The 21,269-nt window shown below is 41.9% G+C and overlaps 1 protein-coding gene across 1 annotated transcript in view; it reads left to right on the top strand.

The window, feature by feature from the left end:
* The window catches only part of LOC115791501 (uncharacterized protein K02A2.6-like), a 40,851-nt gene extending 26,678 nt beyond the window's left edge, over positions 1-14,173 (top strand). The window contains exon 2 of the mRNA XM_030745581.1: positions 10,905-14,173. Within this exon, the coding sequence (XP_030601441.1) occupies positions 10,905-13,858 (2,954 nt within the window). The 3' untranslated portion in view covers positions 13,859-14,173. The remainder of the gene's footprint in view (positions 1-10,904) is intronic.
* Positions 14,174-21,269: the final 7,096 nt, after the last annotated feature.

The raw sequence follows: 21,269 nt of genomic DNA, 5'->3' as shown, positions 1-21,269 counted from the left end.
TGTGTGCAACTTCTGCTACTGCCAAATGAGTAAAAGTATTAGAGAAATCACAAAAGTTTAAATTTGGCTTTCTTATATTTGTACTTTTCTACTTCTGCTCCACTATATTTTTGAATGCAGATACTGTACTCTGTACTCTATAGCTTTAATTTTACAGCTTTATTAACTCATAGTAACTTTAATCAAACAGAAATCTACTAATAAACGATGCTAACCAATCAAAATAATCTCCAGCCACAACACTGAACCGATATACACATCAATGACTCAATAATCATGATCCATTAATACGATTGTCTGTGATTCTGGATAATACTGTAAGTACTTTTACTTTACGTACTTTTAAATATATTTGGTATAGTATTGTATTACCCCACCCTGTTCTTGGTCCTTAAAATCCTTAAATACCCGAGTAACAGACCTGTGCTGGTGTTTAACATTTATTATTCATTCTTCTTCCTGACACTCCACTTGGTGCCTCAGCACAGTGTGCATACCAGGTCTCATTTATCCTCTCTGCAGAAACTGCGTTTTCTCACTGAACAACAAAAGCGTTCATAGAAACACGAAGCTCCAGTTATACTCCATTATTAGCTACTGGTGTCTGAGCAGGAGGTAACAGAAGACAGTGTCAGGACATAATGGTGTCTTTGTTAGTTTCTGACAGCTGTTAATTTCAGGCTGGCTTTGAAACTTCAAGGGAGCATTTAAAGTGTCAGATAATCAGTAAAGCATAAATCCCAGCGCATCGCAGCATGCATCAGAATGTCTGCAGGAAACTGAACTAAAAACATTAAATTAAGCATAAAAGAAACAAGTGCTCTCATCTGAGGCCAGCTGTGCAGCTAGAGGAAGGTCTGAGTGAGCACCACAGACCTGTGTGTGTGTGGTGTGTGTGTGTGTGTGTGGTGTGTGTGTGTGTGTGTGTGTGTGTGTGTGTGTGTGTGTGTGTGTGTGTTGTGTGTGTGTGTTGTGTGTGTGTGTGTGTGATTTTATTCCTTCTTTTTCTGTCTTTTAACCTTTAAAATGGAGGAAAATGGAAGGACCACTATTCTGTATAATTACTGTCCTTTTCATGATAAATATTTATTACAAAGTGGTGCACACTGACCTGCAAGCCATAATGAAGCTGTAATTGCTGCCAGTTAAATAAAGCCTCTCAGGCTGCAGTTATTCACTGTGCACAGGAGGAGAAACAGAACTTTGGAGTCGTCACCAGGAAGCATTTAAATATGTGCTCATGGTTTATAGGTAACTGATATTAAATACATCCTGAAGTGTGGATCCACAAGGCTGTTCCATTCCACACTTACATTAATTAAAACAGATTATTTGCTAATTTGTAATCACAAATTCTGTTACCTGAGTCACTGTATACTCACGGTCTTAGCTTCAGTCTGAATAATCGCTACAACGAGCAGTTAAATAATCGATTATATTCTGCAGATACATCATCAACCATTATGCTGAGATGAGAGGAATCAACATATGTTCTATATTTTACTATGGATCTGTCCTAACTGTGAATCTCTTTATTAACTAGCCTATTGACGCTGTAACTATTGACGCTGTAACTCCATTGGTATGTTTGCTTTAATGATAACAAACTGGAATTTTCTTTCAGTAACTGGATTATTCCATCTTGCTGATTCCGAAATCTGGATCTTACTAGATTAGCCGAGACTGCGGTCGTTACTCAGGATCAGAGACGGTTGTAGAAGTGTTTACTCAGTGATTTATAGTTCTCATTTATCCTGTCATCATTAAAATAAGTACATGCCATTCATCAGAATAGATGACACAGAATTCAATAGACTGTTGAAATTAAAGGTGTCGATAAGGTGATGTGCCATAATGAAGCTCCAGCTTCAGCTTTTTCCCTCATCAGGTGCGTGGATGATGGTGGTGGAGAGAAAGGACTAACCTGTTGCTCCAAGCGTTCCCTTAAGTACTGGGTTACAATCTGGTGACGAAAAAACATTCATAATGTTTTAATACTCGCTGAAGCAATCATTCTTTCTGATTCATTTGCTGCTAGGAGAGCCCATTCCCATTGGATAGATATATTTTACCTCACTCAAAATAACCGTCCAATAATGTAATTACTGTTTATCTTTAAATTTAAAATGTAACTTTAATTAACGCGTTATCTGTTGTTAAATGAGCTGAGGCTGTGTTATACTGGCTTGTGGACACTCGTGCAGACTAGCTGAGGACTCCATGGATGAGCAGATGTTTTTATCAAAGTAACTTCAAATGTTCTCGGGATCCACCGAGAGGACATTCAGCTCATGCAGTGCTGTGTAGTTTCTGCTGGGATTGAATGAGAAGAGCACACGGATATCCAAGCAAACGCCCAGCACACTACTACACTGTATATTTGCTCAATTATGAACTGTGTGGCAATATTCCTGGTAGAAATTCCTCATTAATGCAAACCAAACATTTCCTCTTGCTGTGGCTTTACATTGTTCACTTCAATAAGTCAGTGACTTTTGTTATGACACGTAATCTACACTGTTTGTCAGTGAGCTTAGCACTCACATCTGTCATCATTCAAATATGTCTGTACAAAACAACAGTCATTTTCTGCTCATTTCAACAGCACATCAGTTTGATGTATTGGAGATAAAGGTGAGAGGCTGCACACCTCCAGCTTCTCACAGATGACCAGAGTCTATCAGTGTGTCCTGATGATCCAGACACATGCTGTATGCAGCCTAGAATCAGATCTCAGCTGCTCACAGAAAAACTATCATTATTTCCTGACTTCTTCAATATAATAGTTCTTCTTTTGCATCCAATAACATTTTGTGACTTTTGGTATTATACCATACAAATTTAAGGTGACTCCAAATCACGCAGGACTAAGTTTGTTGAGAGCTCAATTTCAGAGATACGAGGCACCAAATCCCTGGTGCTCAGGTCTTCAGCCCTTTACTTGTCTCTGCAATTCACAAAAGCCAAGTTATGAGAATGTAATGGATTCCTCACGGGGCCATGTTGTCGTTATCCCACATTGTTCTCGTTTCATCACTGAACTCTGTGGGAACAGTGTGGGAACAGTGTGGGAACAGCGGGACTGTGGGTGCAGTTTCTGTATCACTAGTCTTTTCTTTGAATCAGTTACATTAAGAACAGTGTTGGTTGTGATGTGTTACAAAGTAGGGCCTTTTTGACTGTAAGTAGTAACATGAAGTAGCAAATAAGTAACCTGATAATGTTAAAATTTTATCACATTTCTTCTTTTGTTTCATGTGCTGTGGACTCCTTAGCACAGTCAAAGGCAAACAGTCCTATGATTGTGTCCGTAAGCAGGATAGCACAGCAGGAACGCTGAAAGAATTCCTGTTATTTTGTGCCAGGTTTCCAATACGTGACCGTCAGCTGCTGAGAAGCTCTACCTCACATTTTGAAGAAGCACCTGTGGCACAGCTCTTTAACAGCTAGCTTCAAGCTAAAGCTGTGTATCTGAGAGACATTAACAAGCTTGCTGCTGGTTGTGTGGTGGAGTAAATTCTACTAATAAGGACTCACTATGCAATAAGGTAAATCTATACACTAGAAGTAATTGTATAGTAGATTACACTCCCTCTGAGTAAAATAATTTTTTAGTTTAGTTTAAGTTAAGTTTTTTGTGTGCTGCAGCTTGGTGTTGTTTCCAGTGACAGTGTGGAGATATGAAATGCAAAAATAAGTGATAAGAAAATAATGACATTCCTCGGGCTGCTTCCACCCTCCTCACATCCTTCTGTCCTCTCATCCCTCATCACCAATGGGAAGATGGGAAGTTGTGTTCGCAGTAAACAGCATCTAGCTAGCACTACAGAAGAGGAGTGAGCATAAACAATAGAATAGAATAGAATGGCTTTATTGTCATTATACAGGATGTCTAATGAGCTCGGAGTCATTTGGATTCATTTGATTCTTTTCTAAGTGGCGGGTAATTTCAAATGCAACTTTTCAAGCAGCTCAACAAATGTTACCAAACACACAAATTGTTTCTGCTCAGTTTGCCACAAAATGTGTCTGCTAGCTAATGTACCGATTCCATTTCCCAGGGAAAGAAAAAGCAGTTAATCTGGGAAAGTCGGAGACAGAAGAAAGAAAGAGGACAGGAGAGGAAGATCACAGCTAATTTTCCATAGCAAGGACTGCTCAGCAAGTGACAATTGTTAAACTGGAAATTTAAATTTACTGCCCTAATTCATTTAAAAGTTCTTAAATCAGATACTGGTTATGAAGTTTGTAGTGTATTATTCAAACTTTGCATGAAAAGTAGGCCTACAGTTACAGTTTAGTGCAGGTAAATTGATTAGTTTGCAGTATTGTGGTGTAATTTAAAATAATGCTCTATATGTTGGACTGGTACAGAGGTGTTCATGGTCAGTGTTAGGTTGCATCAAGGATAGCAGACATCAGTGATGATGATCGGAGTCACTCACCAGATTCTACCTTTCATCCCAGCTCTCTGCTGTCAGGGTGTTGGAAAATCAGCTACACAGCTCCAGAGATTCAATGTTTTTTAATAATTGGGGGCACACTACTGATATTCACTGAATATCAATTTAAATTTTCCATTCTAAAAAAAGGTTTAAACTGCTGCGGCACTGGTGCATGTACAAAGACAGACTTCAATTTAAAGGAGTGGCCAGCTGTGACACGGAGGATGCAGGATGCAGGAAGGATTGCAGCTGTATGTCCTGGGTTTGGGCTTCCTTCTCCACATCTGTGCACTGTGCATCCTCCTATATCTGTAGTATTCTCAGACATCGCCTCTACTCCTCCAACATCAAACAGGAACCAGAAGTCCTCTGGTTCACACACTGTGTCCAATCTCCTACTAGTGCAGCCCTAAACTAGATATGGTAAGAAAAAGGACACTTCACCCCGGTAACCTACAGCCTGATAAGAACTTTGGATTTAACAGGATGAATAAATCACTTCAACTTTCTCACTACTCCTGTTCAGCTGTTGAGCACACTTATACACCCCCTACTCCCCATACACATCATTTTCTAGAAAAAGAGAAGAAAAAAGAAGAAAATGAGCTCTATGAAAGGTATTAAATTCCATAATAGATCGTCTTCCCACCACAGAGGTAGTATGTAGAAGGAAGCACAAATAAATCAATACAACAAAGTGGGATGTGCTGGAAAGACAGACAGTGGGCTGAAATATTAACCAAGCACCATAGGAACACAAGCTAAAGCCTATGAAATAGAGAATCCATTATGGACAAGGCTAAAGCTGTCTGTGGAATTGGATTCAGTAACAGGAGGGAGGGGGTGTAACGCCCGCTCACTGGTTTTATTGAGAACTCATTGCACAGCAAAATTGAGAAGCCATTGATATTGATCAGCAACCATACAGAGAGGAGAGTGCAGGCTTCAAAAACAGACAACATTCACTAAAGTTTTTTTCTTTTTTATTTCTGGTCCCCTCAGACACTGGCTGGAAAACACATTTCCTCACATTCTTTACTGCTCATGTTTTTCCATTATAGTCTCTCCCACCTAATTTCTCCGTTTTGCTGCATCTGTTGCTGTTTACTTTGTTTTTTCCTCAGAATATATTGGAATATAAATATTGGAGAAATGTTTCTGTTTCTCATCTTTTCTTCTTCATCTGCATTTCATAGTTCCCTCTGCTGTTCAGGGTGTCTGTGTGTAACATCAAATATGAAGTCTGCAGGCCCAGGAAGATCATTTCAATTAATGTCAGCGTAAACAACCAATAATTAAGAGGACTTTTGTTCTGTTCCTGTCCCACTGTATACAGTGTTATGGTGTATTATCTTTGTGCACATAGTAATGTAATCAACACAGGTTTAGTGAACCTACAATTTATAAAAGAGATTATGAACAGCCAGAGATGTCCTACAAAAATTACTGCCTATTTATTTATTTATTTATTTATTTCATCTCTGCAAAGCCATCCTGTCAGCCTGCTTGAATCGTTTGGTTCTGGTTGTATATTTGAAGCTCACAGACATGTAATCTAATATCGTCCACAAGGTTAAAATGCACTCGTTCCCAGCATGAACTCTCCACCTTACATAAAATCCTTAAGGGTAACAAGTACTTTCGGACATGCACACCTAAACAAACATCTACAGTATTTGTGACAAGTTGACAGTGGGGCTGATATTGCTGTCACTGTGACCGGTCCTTAAAGGCACTGATGCTAAAGGACACCTTATGTATGTCTCTGAGATGGCAGCATCTTTGGCAAAACAGCAGTAATTGATGCCCAGAGAACGAAAACAGTCTCATACGGCACCCCTCCAGCTTGTATCCATCCCACATTCCCGGATATATTATCCTTCCCTTTCATCTCACCCCGACTATTTTGTCCCTCCTCAACCCCCCCAGTCCGTGCCTAGATAGTACCTATGGAAATCCCCAGCTGCAGGTAGTGTTGACTTAGCTTTTCTGAGAGTACCCAAATGCAAGAGTTGATCTTGTAAAGTTGTGAAGGAGAAGGAGAGCGAGCCAGAAAGGAAAAGAGACAGGATTGTGGTGGCCTCATTCACAGGAGGGTGATTGTAGGATAGCGTTGTTGCTGAGGTCAGGGAGAACACTCATCCCCTGGATTTACACCCACACTGCAATATACAGCAGGATTTGTGACTGCACTCCAGAAATCCATCTTCTCCCTGCAAGACTACTCATGGGCATGGACCTGGGTTTAACTTATTACCATTAATAGATCCCTATGTTGTTACAGCTCTTCCTTATAGCATGTCCCAATACACTTTTACACCTGTTAGCTTTTGATGTATAAAGGCATCTTACAACTGACAGCCTTACTCAGCCAATGATTTCTTTGTAAGGGAACATAGTATTTTGATAGCACACAGTATGAATATACACTATACAATATGCACATGCTTTACATGAAACCATTTATGAACCAGCAGCAGTCTGTTGTGGCTTGAGGCTATGAACTGCAGAGATGCTGTGGTGACAGAGTTTGTGTGTAATGTAAATGCAAAGCAGTTCAGTTTGACTTGTTTTGCATTTAGTTTATAGAAAATGTTAACAGCTTGAAGCAAACAGAGATGACCACTGCTGGCACACAAATACACGAATGTCCTGGTAATTTTTAATGACTTCTTTGAACTGTTTTTTTTTCCAGAGTGGAACGATTGTACAGTATACATATTTTAATTACTTAAAAAAACAAAACAAAAAAACAACCCTAACCCACACGGGGTGAAAATTATGCACATAGACTCAAATGTATACACTGCTCAAAAAAATAATGGGAACACTCAAATAAATGAAATATTCTCATTGAATACTTTGTTCTGTACAAAGTTGAATGTGCTGACAATAAAATCACACAAAAATCATCAATGGAAATCAAATTTATTAACCAATGAAGGCCTGGATTTGGAGTCACACACGAAATTAAAGTGGAAAAACACACTTCAGGCTGATCCAACTTTGATGTAATGTCCTTAAAACAAGTCAAAATGAGGCTCAGTATTGTGTGTGGCCTCCACGTGCCTGTATGACCTCCCTACAACGCCTGGGCATGCTCCTGATGAGGTGGCGGATGGTCTCCTGAGGGATCTCCTCCCAGACCTGGACTAAAGCATCCGCCAACTCCTGGACAGTCTGTGGTGCAACATGATGTTGGTGGATGGAGCGAGACATGATGTCCCAGATTTGCTCAATGGGATTCAGGTCTGGGGAATGGGCGGGCCAGTCCATAGCTTCAATGCCTTCATCTTGCAGGAACTGCTGATACACTCCAGCCACATGAGGTCTAGCATTGTCCTGCATTAGGAGGAACCCAGGGCCAACCGCACCAGCATATGGTCTCACAAAGGGTCTGAGGATCTCATCTCAGTACCTAATGGCAGTCATGCTACCTCTGGCGAGCACATGGAGGGCTGTGCGGCCCTCCAAAGATATGCCACCTCACACCATTACTGACCCACTGCCAAACCGGTCATGCTGAAGGATGTTGCAAGCAGCAGATCGCTCTCCACGGCGTCTCCAGACTCTGTCACATGTGCTCAGTGTGAACCTGCTTTCATCTGTGAAGAGCACAGGGCGCCAGTGGCGAATTTGCCAATCCTGGTGTTCTCTGGCAAATGCCAAGCGTCCTGCACGGTGTTGGGCTGTGAGCACAACTCCCATCTGTGGATGTCGGGCCCTCATACCATCCTCATGGAGTCGGTTTCTAACTGTTTGTGCAGACACATGCACATTTGTGGCCTGCTGGAGGTCATTTTGCAGGGCTCTGGCAGTGCTCCTCCTGTTCCTCCTTGCACAAAGGCAGAGGTAGTGGTCCTGCTGCTGGGTTGTTGCCCTCCTACGGCCTCCTCCACGTCTCCTGGTGTACTGGCCTGTCTCCTGGTAGCGCCTCCAGCCTCTGGACACTACGCTGACAGACACAGCAAACCTTCGTGCCACAGCTCGCATTGATGTGCCATCCTGGATGAGCTGCACTACCTGAGCCACTTGTGTGGGTTGTAGAGTCCGTCTCATGCTGCCACGAGTGTGAAAGCACCACCAACATTCAAAAGTGACCAAAACATCAGCCAGAAAGCATAGGTACTGAGAAGTGGTCTGTGGTCCCCACCTGCAGAACCACTCCTTTATTGAGTGTGTCTTGCTAATTGCCAATAATTTCCACCTGTTGTCTATTCCATTTGCACAACAGCATGTGAAATTGATTGTCAATCAGTGTTGCTTCCTAAGCGGTCAGTCTGATTTCACAGAAGTTTGATTTACTTGGAGTTATATTGTGTTGTTTAAGTGTTCCCTTCATTTTTTTGAGCAGTGTACATTCATCCCCAATAACATTTGGTTGAATGTCCCTTAGCCAGTTTCACTTCAACCACTTGCTTTAAGCAGCCATCAACAAGGTAATTTCTGGCAACTGCAGCTCATTTTGTTGCTTTGAAATCATTGGTGGTTGGATCAACAGCATTCTGCTTTTTTTTATATCGTCTTCAATGAACCAAGTTCAGTGGGAGATCACAGGGATAAAGGTTACAGCACTTGGTGTAGCTGCTTATAGTAAACTGTGTGTGCGTGTGTGTGTGTGTGTACAAGCATACAGCTAGTGGGCAATTTAATTCAGCTTTAGTGGAAACGATAGTCAGGCAAATTGCTGTTTTCCCTCATGCTTTCTCAGAGCCGTGGTTCCATTCTCAACAAGGGTGAGGCATAAAATAATGTGTGCCAACAACAGCACGGCTCCCCCTCCTTCATTCACCTACAGTCTACAATCTGTGCTGGCCTTACAGCGTGGCATCACAGCGTTTGCCACAGAAACAGAGCATCAGTGGACAGGAAGGATTACGTGCTCAGAATATAGCCATGCTGATAGCTCAAAGAAATACACAGAGGTACACAGGAATACAAGTATTTCAAAAAATGTGTATTTCTCTAGAAAGCATTTTTAAAGGAAAAGATTGGAGGCAGATACAGACATGTCATTAATGATCAAACTAACCATAATGCACATGTTGATGGTGATGAATTAAAAAGTGAAAATAATTGTTATGTATTTAGCATTAGAAATACATGGTTCAGTGGCACTATTTTGTGTTTAAGTAGAACAGCACCAAGTGTGGCGTATGTGCGCATTGATCTGCTGTGTTCTTCTGCAAATGGCTAATAAAAAGGAAGTCACGCTCCACTGAAGGTTCCATGGTGTCTAAATAGTTATGTCATAAGTGTAGGACATAACAAATTGGCGACGAGATTAAAACGGATCCCTGATGTGCATGAGACGACAGAGAGGGGGAAATCCTTGTGGAAGTGACGGACAAGACAAAAAAAGAGAAAAAGCTAAACCTTCGTGTGGATGCTAATACCCCTGCTAGCGAACTGCATAGACAGCGTGAGTAACATCTCTTCTTAAGTGAAGGACACTGATAAAGACACAGAAAATGTCGGGCGGTGTTGGACAAATGGACATATTTGATAACTGCACAGAGGATTGGACAACATATGTAGAGCGAGTGGAACAATACTGTGTGGCTAATAAAGTAGAGAATGAGAGGAAAGTTGCTGTGTTACTGAGTGTGATGGGAGCAAAAACGTATAACTTGTTGCGCAGCCTCATCACACCGGCCAAACCAGCAGCCAAAAGTTTCAAGGAGATCACGGAGGTGCTTCAAAAACATTTCCAACCGAAACCACTGGTCATAGCCGAGCGATTTCGATTCCATAAACGACATCAGCTAAAAACGGAGTCCACATCAGAGTACATCGCGGATCTCCGGCGGCTGTCGGAGCACTGTCAGTTTGGGGAGGGGCTTTCTGATGCACTGAGAGACCGTTTCGTCTGCGGGCTGCACAACGAAAGCATACAGAAACGACTCCTCACAGAAGATAATCTCACGTTGAACCGTGCATTAGAGATCGCCATATCTATGGAGACAGCAGCAAAAGATGCAGGAGAGCTACAGGGAAAATACACAGAACCGCGTTCTGTAAATAAAATGCGCATGCAGCGTAATGATAAGTCACAGACCTGCTACAGATGCGGAAAGAAGTCACATGACGCTGCAAATTGCTGGTTTAAGGATAAAGAATGCCTGCAATGTAACAAAAAGGGGCATATACAGAAAATGTGCAAATCAAAGCAGTATGATAAAAAGAAAAACAAAATGTGGAAAAGAGAAAGGAAGCTGCATGACTTAAATGAAACAGACTCAAATGATTCTCAAGAGGATTTGGCATGTCTTGAGCTGAACACAATACAGGGGAAAGATAATGATGCAATATGGCTCACACCAAAAATACAAGGAGTTAAGTTAAAGATGGAGCTGGATACTGGGTCAGCCCTCTCACTAATCTCATATGAAGATTACAGAGATAAATTTCCCAATCTGAAACTAAAACACACCTCAGTGAAGTTAAAAACATACACAGGTGAAAGAATAAGTCCCTTGGGAAAACTGAAAGTGAAAGTGGAATATGAGAAGGATAAGTGCAACCTGGAACTTTATGTTCTGAAAAATGGAGGTGTGCCATTATTTGGGTGTGACTGGTTGAAACACATCCACCTCAACTGGAAAGGAATAAAGTCCATGAGACTAGCACATGGTCTGAGTGCACATCCTGTGGATGAAAGACTGAAACAGACACTCGAGAAGCATGCTCAGGTGTTCAAGGAAGGTATTGGCACTCTGAAAAATATTAAAGCACAGATCATACTGGAGGACAATGCAAAACCCAGATTTCACAAAGCACGTCCTGTACCATATGCTGTACGGCCCAAAGTCGAAGCAGAGCTCCAACACCTGGAAGAGCAAGGAATACTCACCAAGGTGGAATGGTCAGACTGGGCCACACCAATAGTATCAGTGAGCAAGAAGGCAAGTGATAGTGTGCGAATCTGTGGTGATTTTAAGGTTTCAGTGAACCCAGTCCTCCGCATCGATCAGTACCCACTCCCACGAATAGAAGACATATTCACAGCAGTGGCAGGTGGCAAACACTTTTCAAAAATCGACCTTGCTCAAGCTTATCTTCAGATGGAAGTAGAAGAGACATCCAAGAAATATCTAGTGATAAACACTCATAAAGGCCTATATCAGTACAACAGACTGGTCTTTGGTATCGCCAGTGCCCCAGCAGTATGGCAACGCGCTATGGATCAGGTTCTGCAGGGCATTCCAGGAACGCAATGTTTTCTGGATGACATAATCGTCACAGGTGTCGATGAGGAGACTCATTTGGCTAACCTAGCAGCAGTCCTGGCCAGGTTAGAAAAATATGGACTGAGAGCAAACAAAAACAAATGTGAGTTCTTCCAGGATGCCATTGAATATTGTGGCCATAAGATCGACAGGCATGGACTCCACAAAACCAAAGACAAGGTTGACGCAGTCTTGAAGGCACCGGAACCTAAAAATGTGAGCCAACTACGCTCATTCTTGGGCTTAATTAATTATTATCACAAGTTTCTACCGAACCTGTCGACAGTTCTGCACCCCCTGCAATTGCTGCTGCAACAAAATGTCAAATGGAAATGGACAAAAGAATGTGAAGAGGCATTTAATGGTGCCAAGCAGCTCATTACGTCAGAGGAGGTGCTGACGCATTTTGACCCAAACCTACCCCTTCGCCTTGCCTGTGATGCCTCCCCATATGGCATCGGTGCTGTGCTATCTCATAAAATGCCTGATGGATTGGAACGACCAATTGCTTTTGCCTCAAGGTCCCTAAATGCAGCAGAGCGAAACTATGCACAGATCGACAGAGAAGCGCTCAGTCTAGTGTGGGGAGTGAAGAAGTTTAATCAGTATCTATATGGAAGACACTTCACCCTGATTACAGACCACCGACCGCTGGTGTCCATTTTTAACCCTCAGAAAAGCATTCCAACCATGGCTGCAGCACGGTTGCAGCGGTGGGCCTTATTCCTTGGTGCACACACTTACACCATTGAATTTAAAGGGACAAAACTGCATGGGAATGCAGATGGACTGTCACGCCTTCCACAAAGGCAAACCACTGAAGAAACCACTGACCCAGCAACTGTGTTTCACGTGGCACAGATGGAACCTCTACCTGTCACCAGTGCTCAGGTGAAAAGAGAAACAAGCCGAGACACAATCTTATCCAAAGTGTATGATTTTACTGTGAATGGCTGGCCATCCTCCAGTGACACTCAATTATCTGTGTATTCTACCCGCAAAGACCAGCTATCTGTTTGCCAAGGATGTGTCTTGTGGGGAACCCGTGTCATCCTTCCACCCAAACTACGTACAAGGGTACTAGACTCACTACACGATGGACATCTGGGTGTTGTTAAGATGAAGAGTCTTGCTAGGAGCTATGTTTGGTGGCCAGGCATAGACTGTGAAATAGAGAACGTGGCTAAATCCTGCACTGGTTGCCAGCAGACACTGCGCCAGCCTCAACCAGCACCTGTACACACATGGGAGTGGCCATCCACTCCATGGCAACGCATTCATATAGACTATGCTGGACCATTTATGGACCAAATGTTCCTGATTGTGGTTGATGCTCACTCAAAGTGGCCAGAAATTTTTCCTGTGAAGCAAGCAACAGCTGCCAGCACAGTCAGCATCCTTCGATCACTCTTTGCACGCACAGGTTTGCCACAACAGCTTGTAAGTGACAATGGCCGTCAGTTTACTGGAGAGGAGTTTCAGAGTTTCCTCAAGAACAACGGTGTACGACATATGACTTCAGCTCCCCATCATCCAGCAACAAATGGACAAGCTGAACGGTTCATTCAGTCCTTCAAGCGGTCAATGAAAGCCAGCCGATTGGAGGGAAAGCCAATGCAACACAAAATCGACAGCTTCTTATTGGCTTACAGAAACACCACTCATGCAACTACTGGACACACACCTGCAATGCTTTTCACGGGACGAAATCTGAGATCACGTTTGGATCTGTTAAAACCAGACATCCGCAAGAATGTCCAGGGCAAACAATCTTCTTTGGTGGAAACAACAAAGAACCGAACCAGATCATTTGACATTGGACAAAAAGTTCTTGCCAGAGACTATAGAGGCCCAAATCAGAAATGGCAGTCTGGCATGATTCTGTCACAGACTGGACCTCTGACATACAACATTAATGTTGGAGACAACTTAATCTGGCGGCGACATGTTGATCAGATTGTAGATGCAGAAACCCACATGGTTCCAAGGCAACCTGAGAGCACATCCACATCTCAGGATTCAGAAGAGTTTATCTTCGCAACACCTCCTGAGGTTCAGGGTTTAGGTGAAACCACTGATGCCCAAACAGCCGAACCTTCCACACAGAGTACTATGGACTCTGGCCATTCTGGCAGACGTTACCCTGAGAGAAATCGCAGAGCACCTCAGAGACTGAATTTATAGATTTCCAGTTCATTTTATAAGGAAACAGTTAAAATGTTTAGAGTGAACAATCTGCCACTATGTTGTAGATCTCAGAGTAGTTATTATGTTTCTGTTACACTCTCTGGAGCAAATTTATTGGGTTACAGCATTTCCTAGAATATATTTTGGTGCTTGATGTTAATTGTGGTTCATCAAAGCTGGATGGGAGGAACTGTTATGTATTTAGCATTAGAAATACATGGTTCAGTGGCACTATTTTGTGTTTAAGTAGAACAGCACCAAGTGTGGCGTATGTGCGCATTGATCTGCTGTGTTCTTCTGCAAATGGCTAATAAAAAGGAAGTCACGCTCCACTGAAGGTTCCATGGTGTCTAAATAGTTATGTCATAAGTGTAGGACATAACAATAATGTAATATAAAGAGGTTAGCAACAGTGATGAATCTAAAAAGATTTAACGGTGAATCTGTAGCTCACCTTGGCTTAGTGATGCTTCTAGCTGATCGAGCTGCTGTGGCTCAGGTGTTAAAGCAAGTTGTCGTCTGATTGCAGGGTTTGCAGCTCCATCCTCAGCTCTTCCATATGCTAACGTTTTCTTTGGCAGTAAACTTCACCCTAAGTTTCTCCCAATGGCAGAGCAGCCCCTTACATGGCAGCACTGCGGCCACTGATGAAAAGGTGGTTAAAGGACTACACTGTGAAGCACTTAGGAAACACTAGGATTATTTTTAAAGCTCTGCAGTCCATTTACCGTTGTTTAGCTGTCTAGCTCATAATTTTACTGTTCACTGTCACTGCTCTCACAATGTGGCTTTTGGCAGCTCTTTTCTAAGAGAAAGCTCTGAAAGACTCACTCGACACCATCTGCTCAGCAGCAAAGTGCACACAGACATGGTTACAGAGTAGCTGGACTCATACTGTGGAGCAGATATCAGCTGAAGAGCTAGATGTTTGTGAGTTTGTTAAGGTCAAAAACAGATTTACAGTATCATAAGCATCTCCAGCATCCCTCCTGAGATCTCTCAGCGAGGTCAAGTTAAGAATTTATGACTCTAATCAGCTGATCTGACACACTGACCAAAAGAGTGAGAAAAACAGCGTGCTGCTCGAATCCTGGTGTAAACCTAACCGCACTATCACAGTTATACCATCACCCCAAACCCCTCATTACTTTTGTGCTGCACAGAGATGAAATGTCTCCATTTCTAAAAATATCCAGGGTTTACATTTCCCATTTGTACTTGCTGATACAAATATGATTTTCCAGAGACAAGGTTTTAAATATATAATGGTTTGTGACTTTCTCTATTACACAAGATAAGATAAAAATGCTCTTTTGGAAAACATGATATAGAATTGAGTGAACACATGTTCAGGTCCCAGGTCACACAGCAGCAGATGATACTAATTTCCTTACTGCCCTTTAAAGCTTCAGAATGAATACATTTGTGCTTTATTAAAAGTGAAGCAGCACAGGGTAAATCTGAATGACAATGCCCGTGCCATGTGTTGGCCCATCTGGCCATGATCCACAGCCACACAGTGCCACGCTTTGACTTCTTTAAATAAAATCATAGACCTCATTTCACATATGCCTTGTGAGTTTGTCTGCATCACTTCATCTTATACAAACCAATTTTATTCCACAGATCACGTGTTGGTTTCTTGAAGGTACCTTGGACACAAATGAAATGATCTCAATGCAATTTGACTCAAACAGTGATTTACAAAAGGATTTCGAGGGGCTCTACATTACATGTTGTTTTCACATATTGTGCATGGCTTTGGCAGTGGTCACTGAGGATGGTGTTTTTGGGTAATTCTGAATAATTTATGAGCTTTGATGAGGGATTTCCTAGATATTTAAATAACTCATTATTAGAAAATAAAATTGAACTGCTGTCTTTTGTGGTCCATGTTCTAAGTGTTCTCACTTGTCTGTGGCTGTTCTAAAAAAAGGCAGTATGATGGCAGGAGCTGTCACTGGTATTTGGAGCTATGGGGGAGATTAGATAAGAAGCTAACAGGACCGTTGAATGGGGCGTGTCTCACAGCAGTGCAGCCAAATGAGATATGCACATTAAAATGCACTCTTATTAATGTGATTTTATTAGCATGATGACCTATTACAAAGTTGTCAGATAATAAATTGTATGAGTCAAAGATAGCCTATATAACAAAAGCTTATCAGTAAGAAGGTGACTCAGTCACCCCATCACTGGCTGACATCAAAGCTTTTTCTTTGCTTTTTGTCACTCATGCCGTTAATTAAGCACAGTGAAGAACTGCGTGTCAACCTTATAATAACTTATCACACATTTGTGACCTTGTTTGAGTGCAGACTTCTCTTATTCTAAAAATAAATGTTTCTACCAGATATGTAAATTGAATTCTACAGTTTCACTTTTCTCTGGTCTCAAATGTGAGATTTAAACACTCAAGCCATTTTCACACAGGTGCTTCAGCCATGACAAAGATCAACAGGACAGATGAAAAGCATGACAACTGCTTCACTGGACAGCTATCATTTCTTTTAAAGCTCAGTTTTATTTCACAACAAATATGTTTTTTGTATATTTGGACTAGTGGTCTGTGCAGCTGCGGCTAAATTAAATGATTTTGAGAGTATGATGAAGCAGAACAAATGCATCTGTGCTAATAACACTAGGTAACACATTTCCACTTTTGTCTTTGGGTTTAAACCATGTTTTTCTAGTTCTGTACATGTAAACAAACTAAAATATATATATTTTTGATTCCAAAACTTTATGGTTCGGTCAGTGATTTTACAAATTTTTCATTTTCCTACATAATGCTAGTGACTAATGGTTTTCATTTAGGTTTTAACTTTTTTTTCAAGCTGTTTTCTCTTCAAAAATTACCTATAAAATGGTAAAACTGTTCAATTAAAAGAAAAAATTGGATGGGACAACAACTCAGTTTGATCAAATCTTTCTTTGACTGTTCAGATCAAACACAACTTTTCAAGAGTTTAAAAGAATTTGCTGAAGTTTCAAGAATCTTCTCAAATTTTGCACAATTTTCAAACAAGCACTCCAAGAAAATTTTGCTATTCTGGGGGAAAAAAAATCATTTTAAAATCCACAAAAGCAAAGTTTGACAGGAATAAGGGACATTTTCTATTGTTTTACAATAAAAAGGGTTAGAAAAGAACACTAGCTTGTCAATGACAAACATCCTGTTACATGGTGTAAATTAAGTAAATTTTGCAGGAAGTAGATAATTATATACTCAAATAAAAACCTGAATATAGGAATTTTGAGTGAAACGAGATATTTTTAGTTTTCCATTTTTAAAAAGAGGTGAATTCTATTTTACTATGTTTCAGGTCAATTCATTTTTAAACAGAAAATGATAGAATGTCAATAGAATTGAAAGTGGTTTATTAGCTGTTTAATAATGATGTACTGCGTATGTGAAAGAGTAAACAGGAGGCCAGTGGGAGTTAAAAATCGCACTGTGAACAAATCCATTTTAACAACACAGTCATTCAACACTTTGACAGTATTTTTCTGTAATTCTTTTGGGTAAATCAAGACAGTTAGAGGTCCCATTCTGTTATTTCTGTTATCTGCCTGCCTGATAGTCTGCTTGGAGGAAAACAGCAGGGAATAGCTGTCATCTGGCTATCACAAGTTGCTTATCGGAACTGCATTGAATTGGAATGAACCACAGTGCCACAAACATAAAGACAGACACCATGCTCCCTGCATGCTTTGATTGTGGCTCTTTGAAGGAACCTGAAGGGTTACTGCCTTTTGCACACGATGGCCAAAGAAGAGGTGGGAAAGTTCATTCCCTTTAGATGGCAGCTCACTGGCTGGCCCCTGCTGTTGTGCACACACAAGTCACACACATAATGTAAAGAAATAGACAGAAGCAAAAATAAAATGGGACCGACAATGTTTGTCAGATATGCTGGAGCTGTTGGTTTTTATCTTTTCACAGGCTGGCTTTTCATAGAATTCTAACACTGCATTTAATTATGTATTTTTACCTGGACTGCTATTCAAACATGAATTAGTGCAAATTCCCATTTTTCATTGTTAATGGCTCTACGTACTAGTCCATTTTGGTATTTTATCTCTCAGTTTGTTGTTTGAAGGATTATTATCATGTTGTTGGAAGATATTGGTAGCAGTTAAGCAGACAAAGAACTGGTGTTTGCAGGATGAACTAGGCATAAAAAGCCTTGTTCAAGAGCTCTTTTATCCAATACAAAACTCCCACTTCACCCCCATAGAAGTCATAGATTGTCAATTTATTTCCTAAATCTTTAACAGTTGAATCCAACATTGTTTCTGTTGTTCAAGGTCATACTGTTTCTTCTTCTTTTTGGCATTCAATCACCACAAGCTTAATACTGTTCCTCCCTCTGTCCAATGTCTCAACTTTTTTCCATCACAACTGTTTCTTTATGTTGGACAGGCTCAGATATGGACCTTTCTTTGCATCTGTGCCTAGAAAGCCAGTATTATGCAGTCAGCTCTTCACAGTTGATGCTGAGAGCAGTTTTACCATTTAATGAAACTGGGAGGAACGGCCTGCCTGATCTGAACCTGAATGGTGTTCTGTTATTGGACTTGTGTGCGAAACACAGTTTGTCCTCAGCATAGCTGCATGTGGTGAGAGGACACCTTTGATCACAGGTTGATGAATGATTTGGCCACCACCCAACACACATTGCACCCAACCCCAATGACACCTCCTGCGAGTGGTGGGCCTACATGAGGGCAGGCCCATGTCTCCTCTTTGGGCTGCACCCCATCTTCCATAGGGGTCACTGGTTCCTCCAAATAAGCTTCCTCCGAAGGGTGGCTGGCCTCTCCCTTAGGTATAGGATGAGTACAGCCATTCGGGAGGGGCTCAAAGTAGAGCCACTGCTCCTCCACATTGAAAAGAACCAGTTGAGGTGGCTCGGGAATTTGACTAGGATGCCTCCTGGGCACCTCTTGGGTGAGGGGCAGATCCAGGACCAGCTGGAGAGATTATATCTCTCGGCTGGCCTGGTAGCACCTTGGGGTCCCCCTGGACAAGCTGGAGGAGATCTGGGCTCTGCTTAGGCTGCTGCCCCTGTGACCCAGCCCCGGATAAGCGGAAGAAAATGGATGGATGGACAGACAGATGGATAGACGGACGGACGGACGGACGGATGGATGGATGGATGGATGGACAGATGGATGGACGGATGGATGGATGGATGATGAAATCTGCAGCTGTATGCTCTGGACACTCGAATGAAGAGAAGAGCTGAGCTGTCAACTGATCACCACCTGGTGGTGAGTTTGATCAGGTGGTGAGGGAGGATGCTCATCTCGCCTGGTGCACCTAAAAGTATAGTGAGGGTGCACTGGAAACACCTGGCAGAGGTGCTCTGTGAGATCGTCAACTCCTTCCTTGGGCAGAACTTCAGCAGCATTCTGAGGGAGGCTGGGAACATTGAGCCAGAATGGACCATGTTCTGCACTTCCATTGTTCAGTCTGCTGCTTGCAGTCACAAGGTGTTTGGTGCCTATTGTGTGGTAATCCCCAAACCAGATGGTGGATGCTGGAGGTGAAGGGAGTCGTCAAGCTGATGGACTATTGGGCTTGTAGGACTTTGGAGGCAGCTGATACCGGCCGGCCAAGTGGAATGTGGCTCTTGCGATAGCTCAAGCATAAATTTGGGTGTGGAAGGAGTTTGGTGAGGCCATGGAAAAAGACTTTCAGTCTTCCTCGAAGGGATTTTTGACAGACTGTCATTGAACTCAACTGTTAGTAGCCAAGTGGTGGAAGGCTGCCGCTTTGATGGCCTCAAAATCTCATCACTGCTTTTTGCAGATGATGTGGTTCTGGTGGCCTCCAGCTCGCACTGGAGCAGCTTGCCGCCAATTGTGAAGTGGTGGGAATGAGAATTAGGAGCTCCAAGTCTGAGGCCGTGGTCTCAGACTTCCTGGAGAAAAGGGTGGAGTGCACATTCCAGGGACAATTTGCTGCTGAGTTTAAGTATCTTATTCATGAGTGATGGGAGAGGGGAACGGGAGATTGACAAGCAGATTGGGGCTGTGCCTGCAATAACACAAATGCTAAATTGGTCCACTGTGGTGAACACAGCGCTGAGCATTAAAGTAAATGTGCTGATGTACTGGTCGATCTACGTCCCTACGTCTCAGCTGGTCTTGGAATACCTCGGCGTTCGCCCGGATGAGCTGATGTTCTTGTGGTCTTGCTCAACTGTTCACTGGAGTCTACCACTCCCCTTTTTAGTATGTTTGAGCCAGTTTATGGTAAATGTATATTAAGGTAACACAATGTGCTACTGAAACAAAGGAGTGAAAGAGTAAAGCTTCTGTATGTCTATGTAGATATTACAGAAAAAGTTATTGATTTCTTGTGAAAGATGAAAGATTTCAGTAATTGTCATTTATAACATTTATGCTCAGTTTTGTTATCTGAAATAAAAGCAAATGCACTGGCAGTCACTGAAACAAAGATGTGATCCTAAAATTATGAACTATTCTGAAATAGACAGAAGTGAGATGAATAAAGATTTTCCCCACATCTCACTTATCATATGGAGTATGAGAAGTGGCATTTACTATGTGGCTAAATAGCTAAATCTATAGCATGTAGAGAAACATCCAGAAGGACAAAAATATGACAGAAGGAAAGTAGAATTTAGCTTTTAGTTTTTTATTCACAAAGTATGAAATACAAATGTTATTTGAGTATACATGCCTAACTACTACAGTATTTGCATATTAGAAAAGTTAAAAAGTGAATTTCTATTTAAATGAAATTGTTGATAAGTGTTTTTTTCCACTGAAGACAGACCCACTTGTTGGAACTTCAGTCACCAGGTAACGGCTAATTTGTTATTCATGAAAAGCCACTTGTATAAAGCCGCTCTCAGCTGCAGCAGCAGCAGCTAAATTGGCCAATTACATTAATGGAAGACCATCTCTTTGTTCACAGCAGCCATATTGGCTGTATTGGAAGTGATGGCAGTGGGAATGTGTGGGAGGTATGAAAGTAAAGAAAACAAATGTATGTCTGCACAGAGAGACACACATAGCAATTTTATTGAGTCTGTGTTGGAAGGAGGTCTCCATTATAGCTTCAGAAGGGTCTAAGATTGGACTAAATTACTGCTCGTGTGTTTGAAGTGTTCTGGTAGCGACAGTAGTTTGGAGGGACGCTGGGGCTTTGGATGAAGTGCAAAATGTCAGTGAAGCAGCTGGAGAGGGCTAATGAGGCTAGGGGTTGCTATCTCCATCAGTGCTTCTCTGGCCTGATTCGGGTAAAACTTGGAGGAAATCATCTGGAATTAAAAACAGCAGCACTCTCTGGGCCGACCCCAGAGCTCCCTCTGCATGTTTATTTTTCCACCTCCATTTCTGCCTCCCATTTTACTTTCCCTCATGGTCTGAA

This window comes from Archocentrus centrarchus, chromosome 14 (assembly GCF_007364275.1).
Source record: "Archocentrus centrarchus isolate MPI-CPG fArcCen1 chromosome 14, fArcCen1, whole genome shotgun sequence".
NCBI lineage: Eukaryota > Metazoa > Chordata > Actinopteri > Cichliformes > Cichlidae > Archocentrus > Archocentrus centrarchus.
Note: the sequence above shows the minus strand (reverse complement) of the source record. Positions and strands in the feature narration are given on the sequence as shown.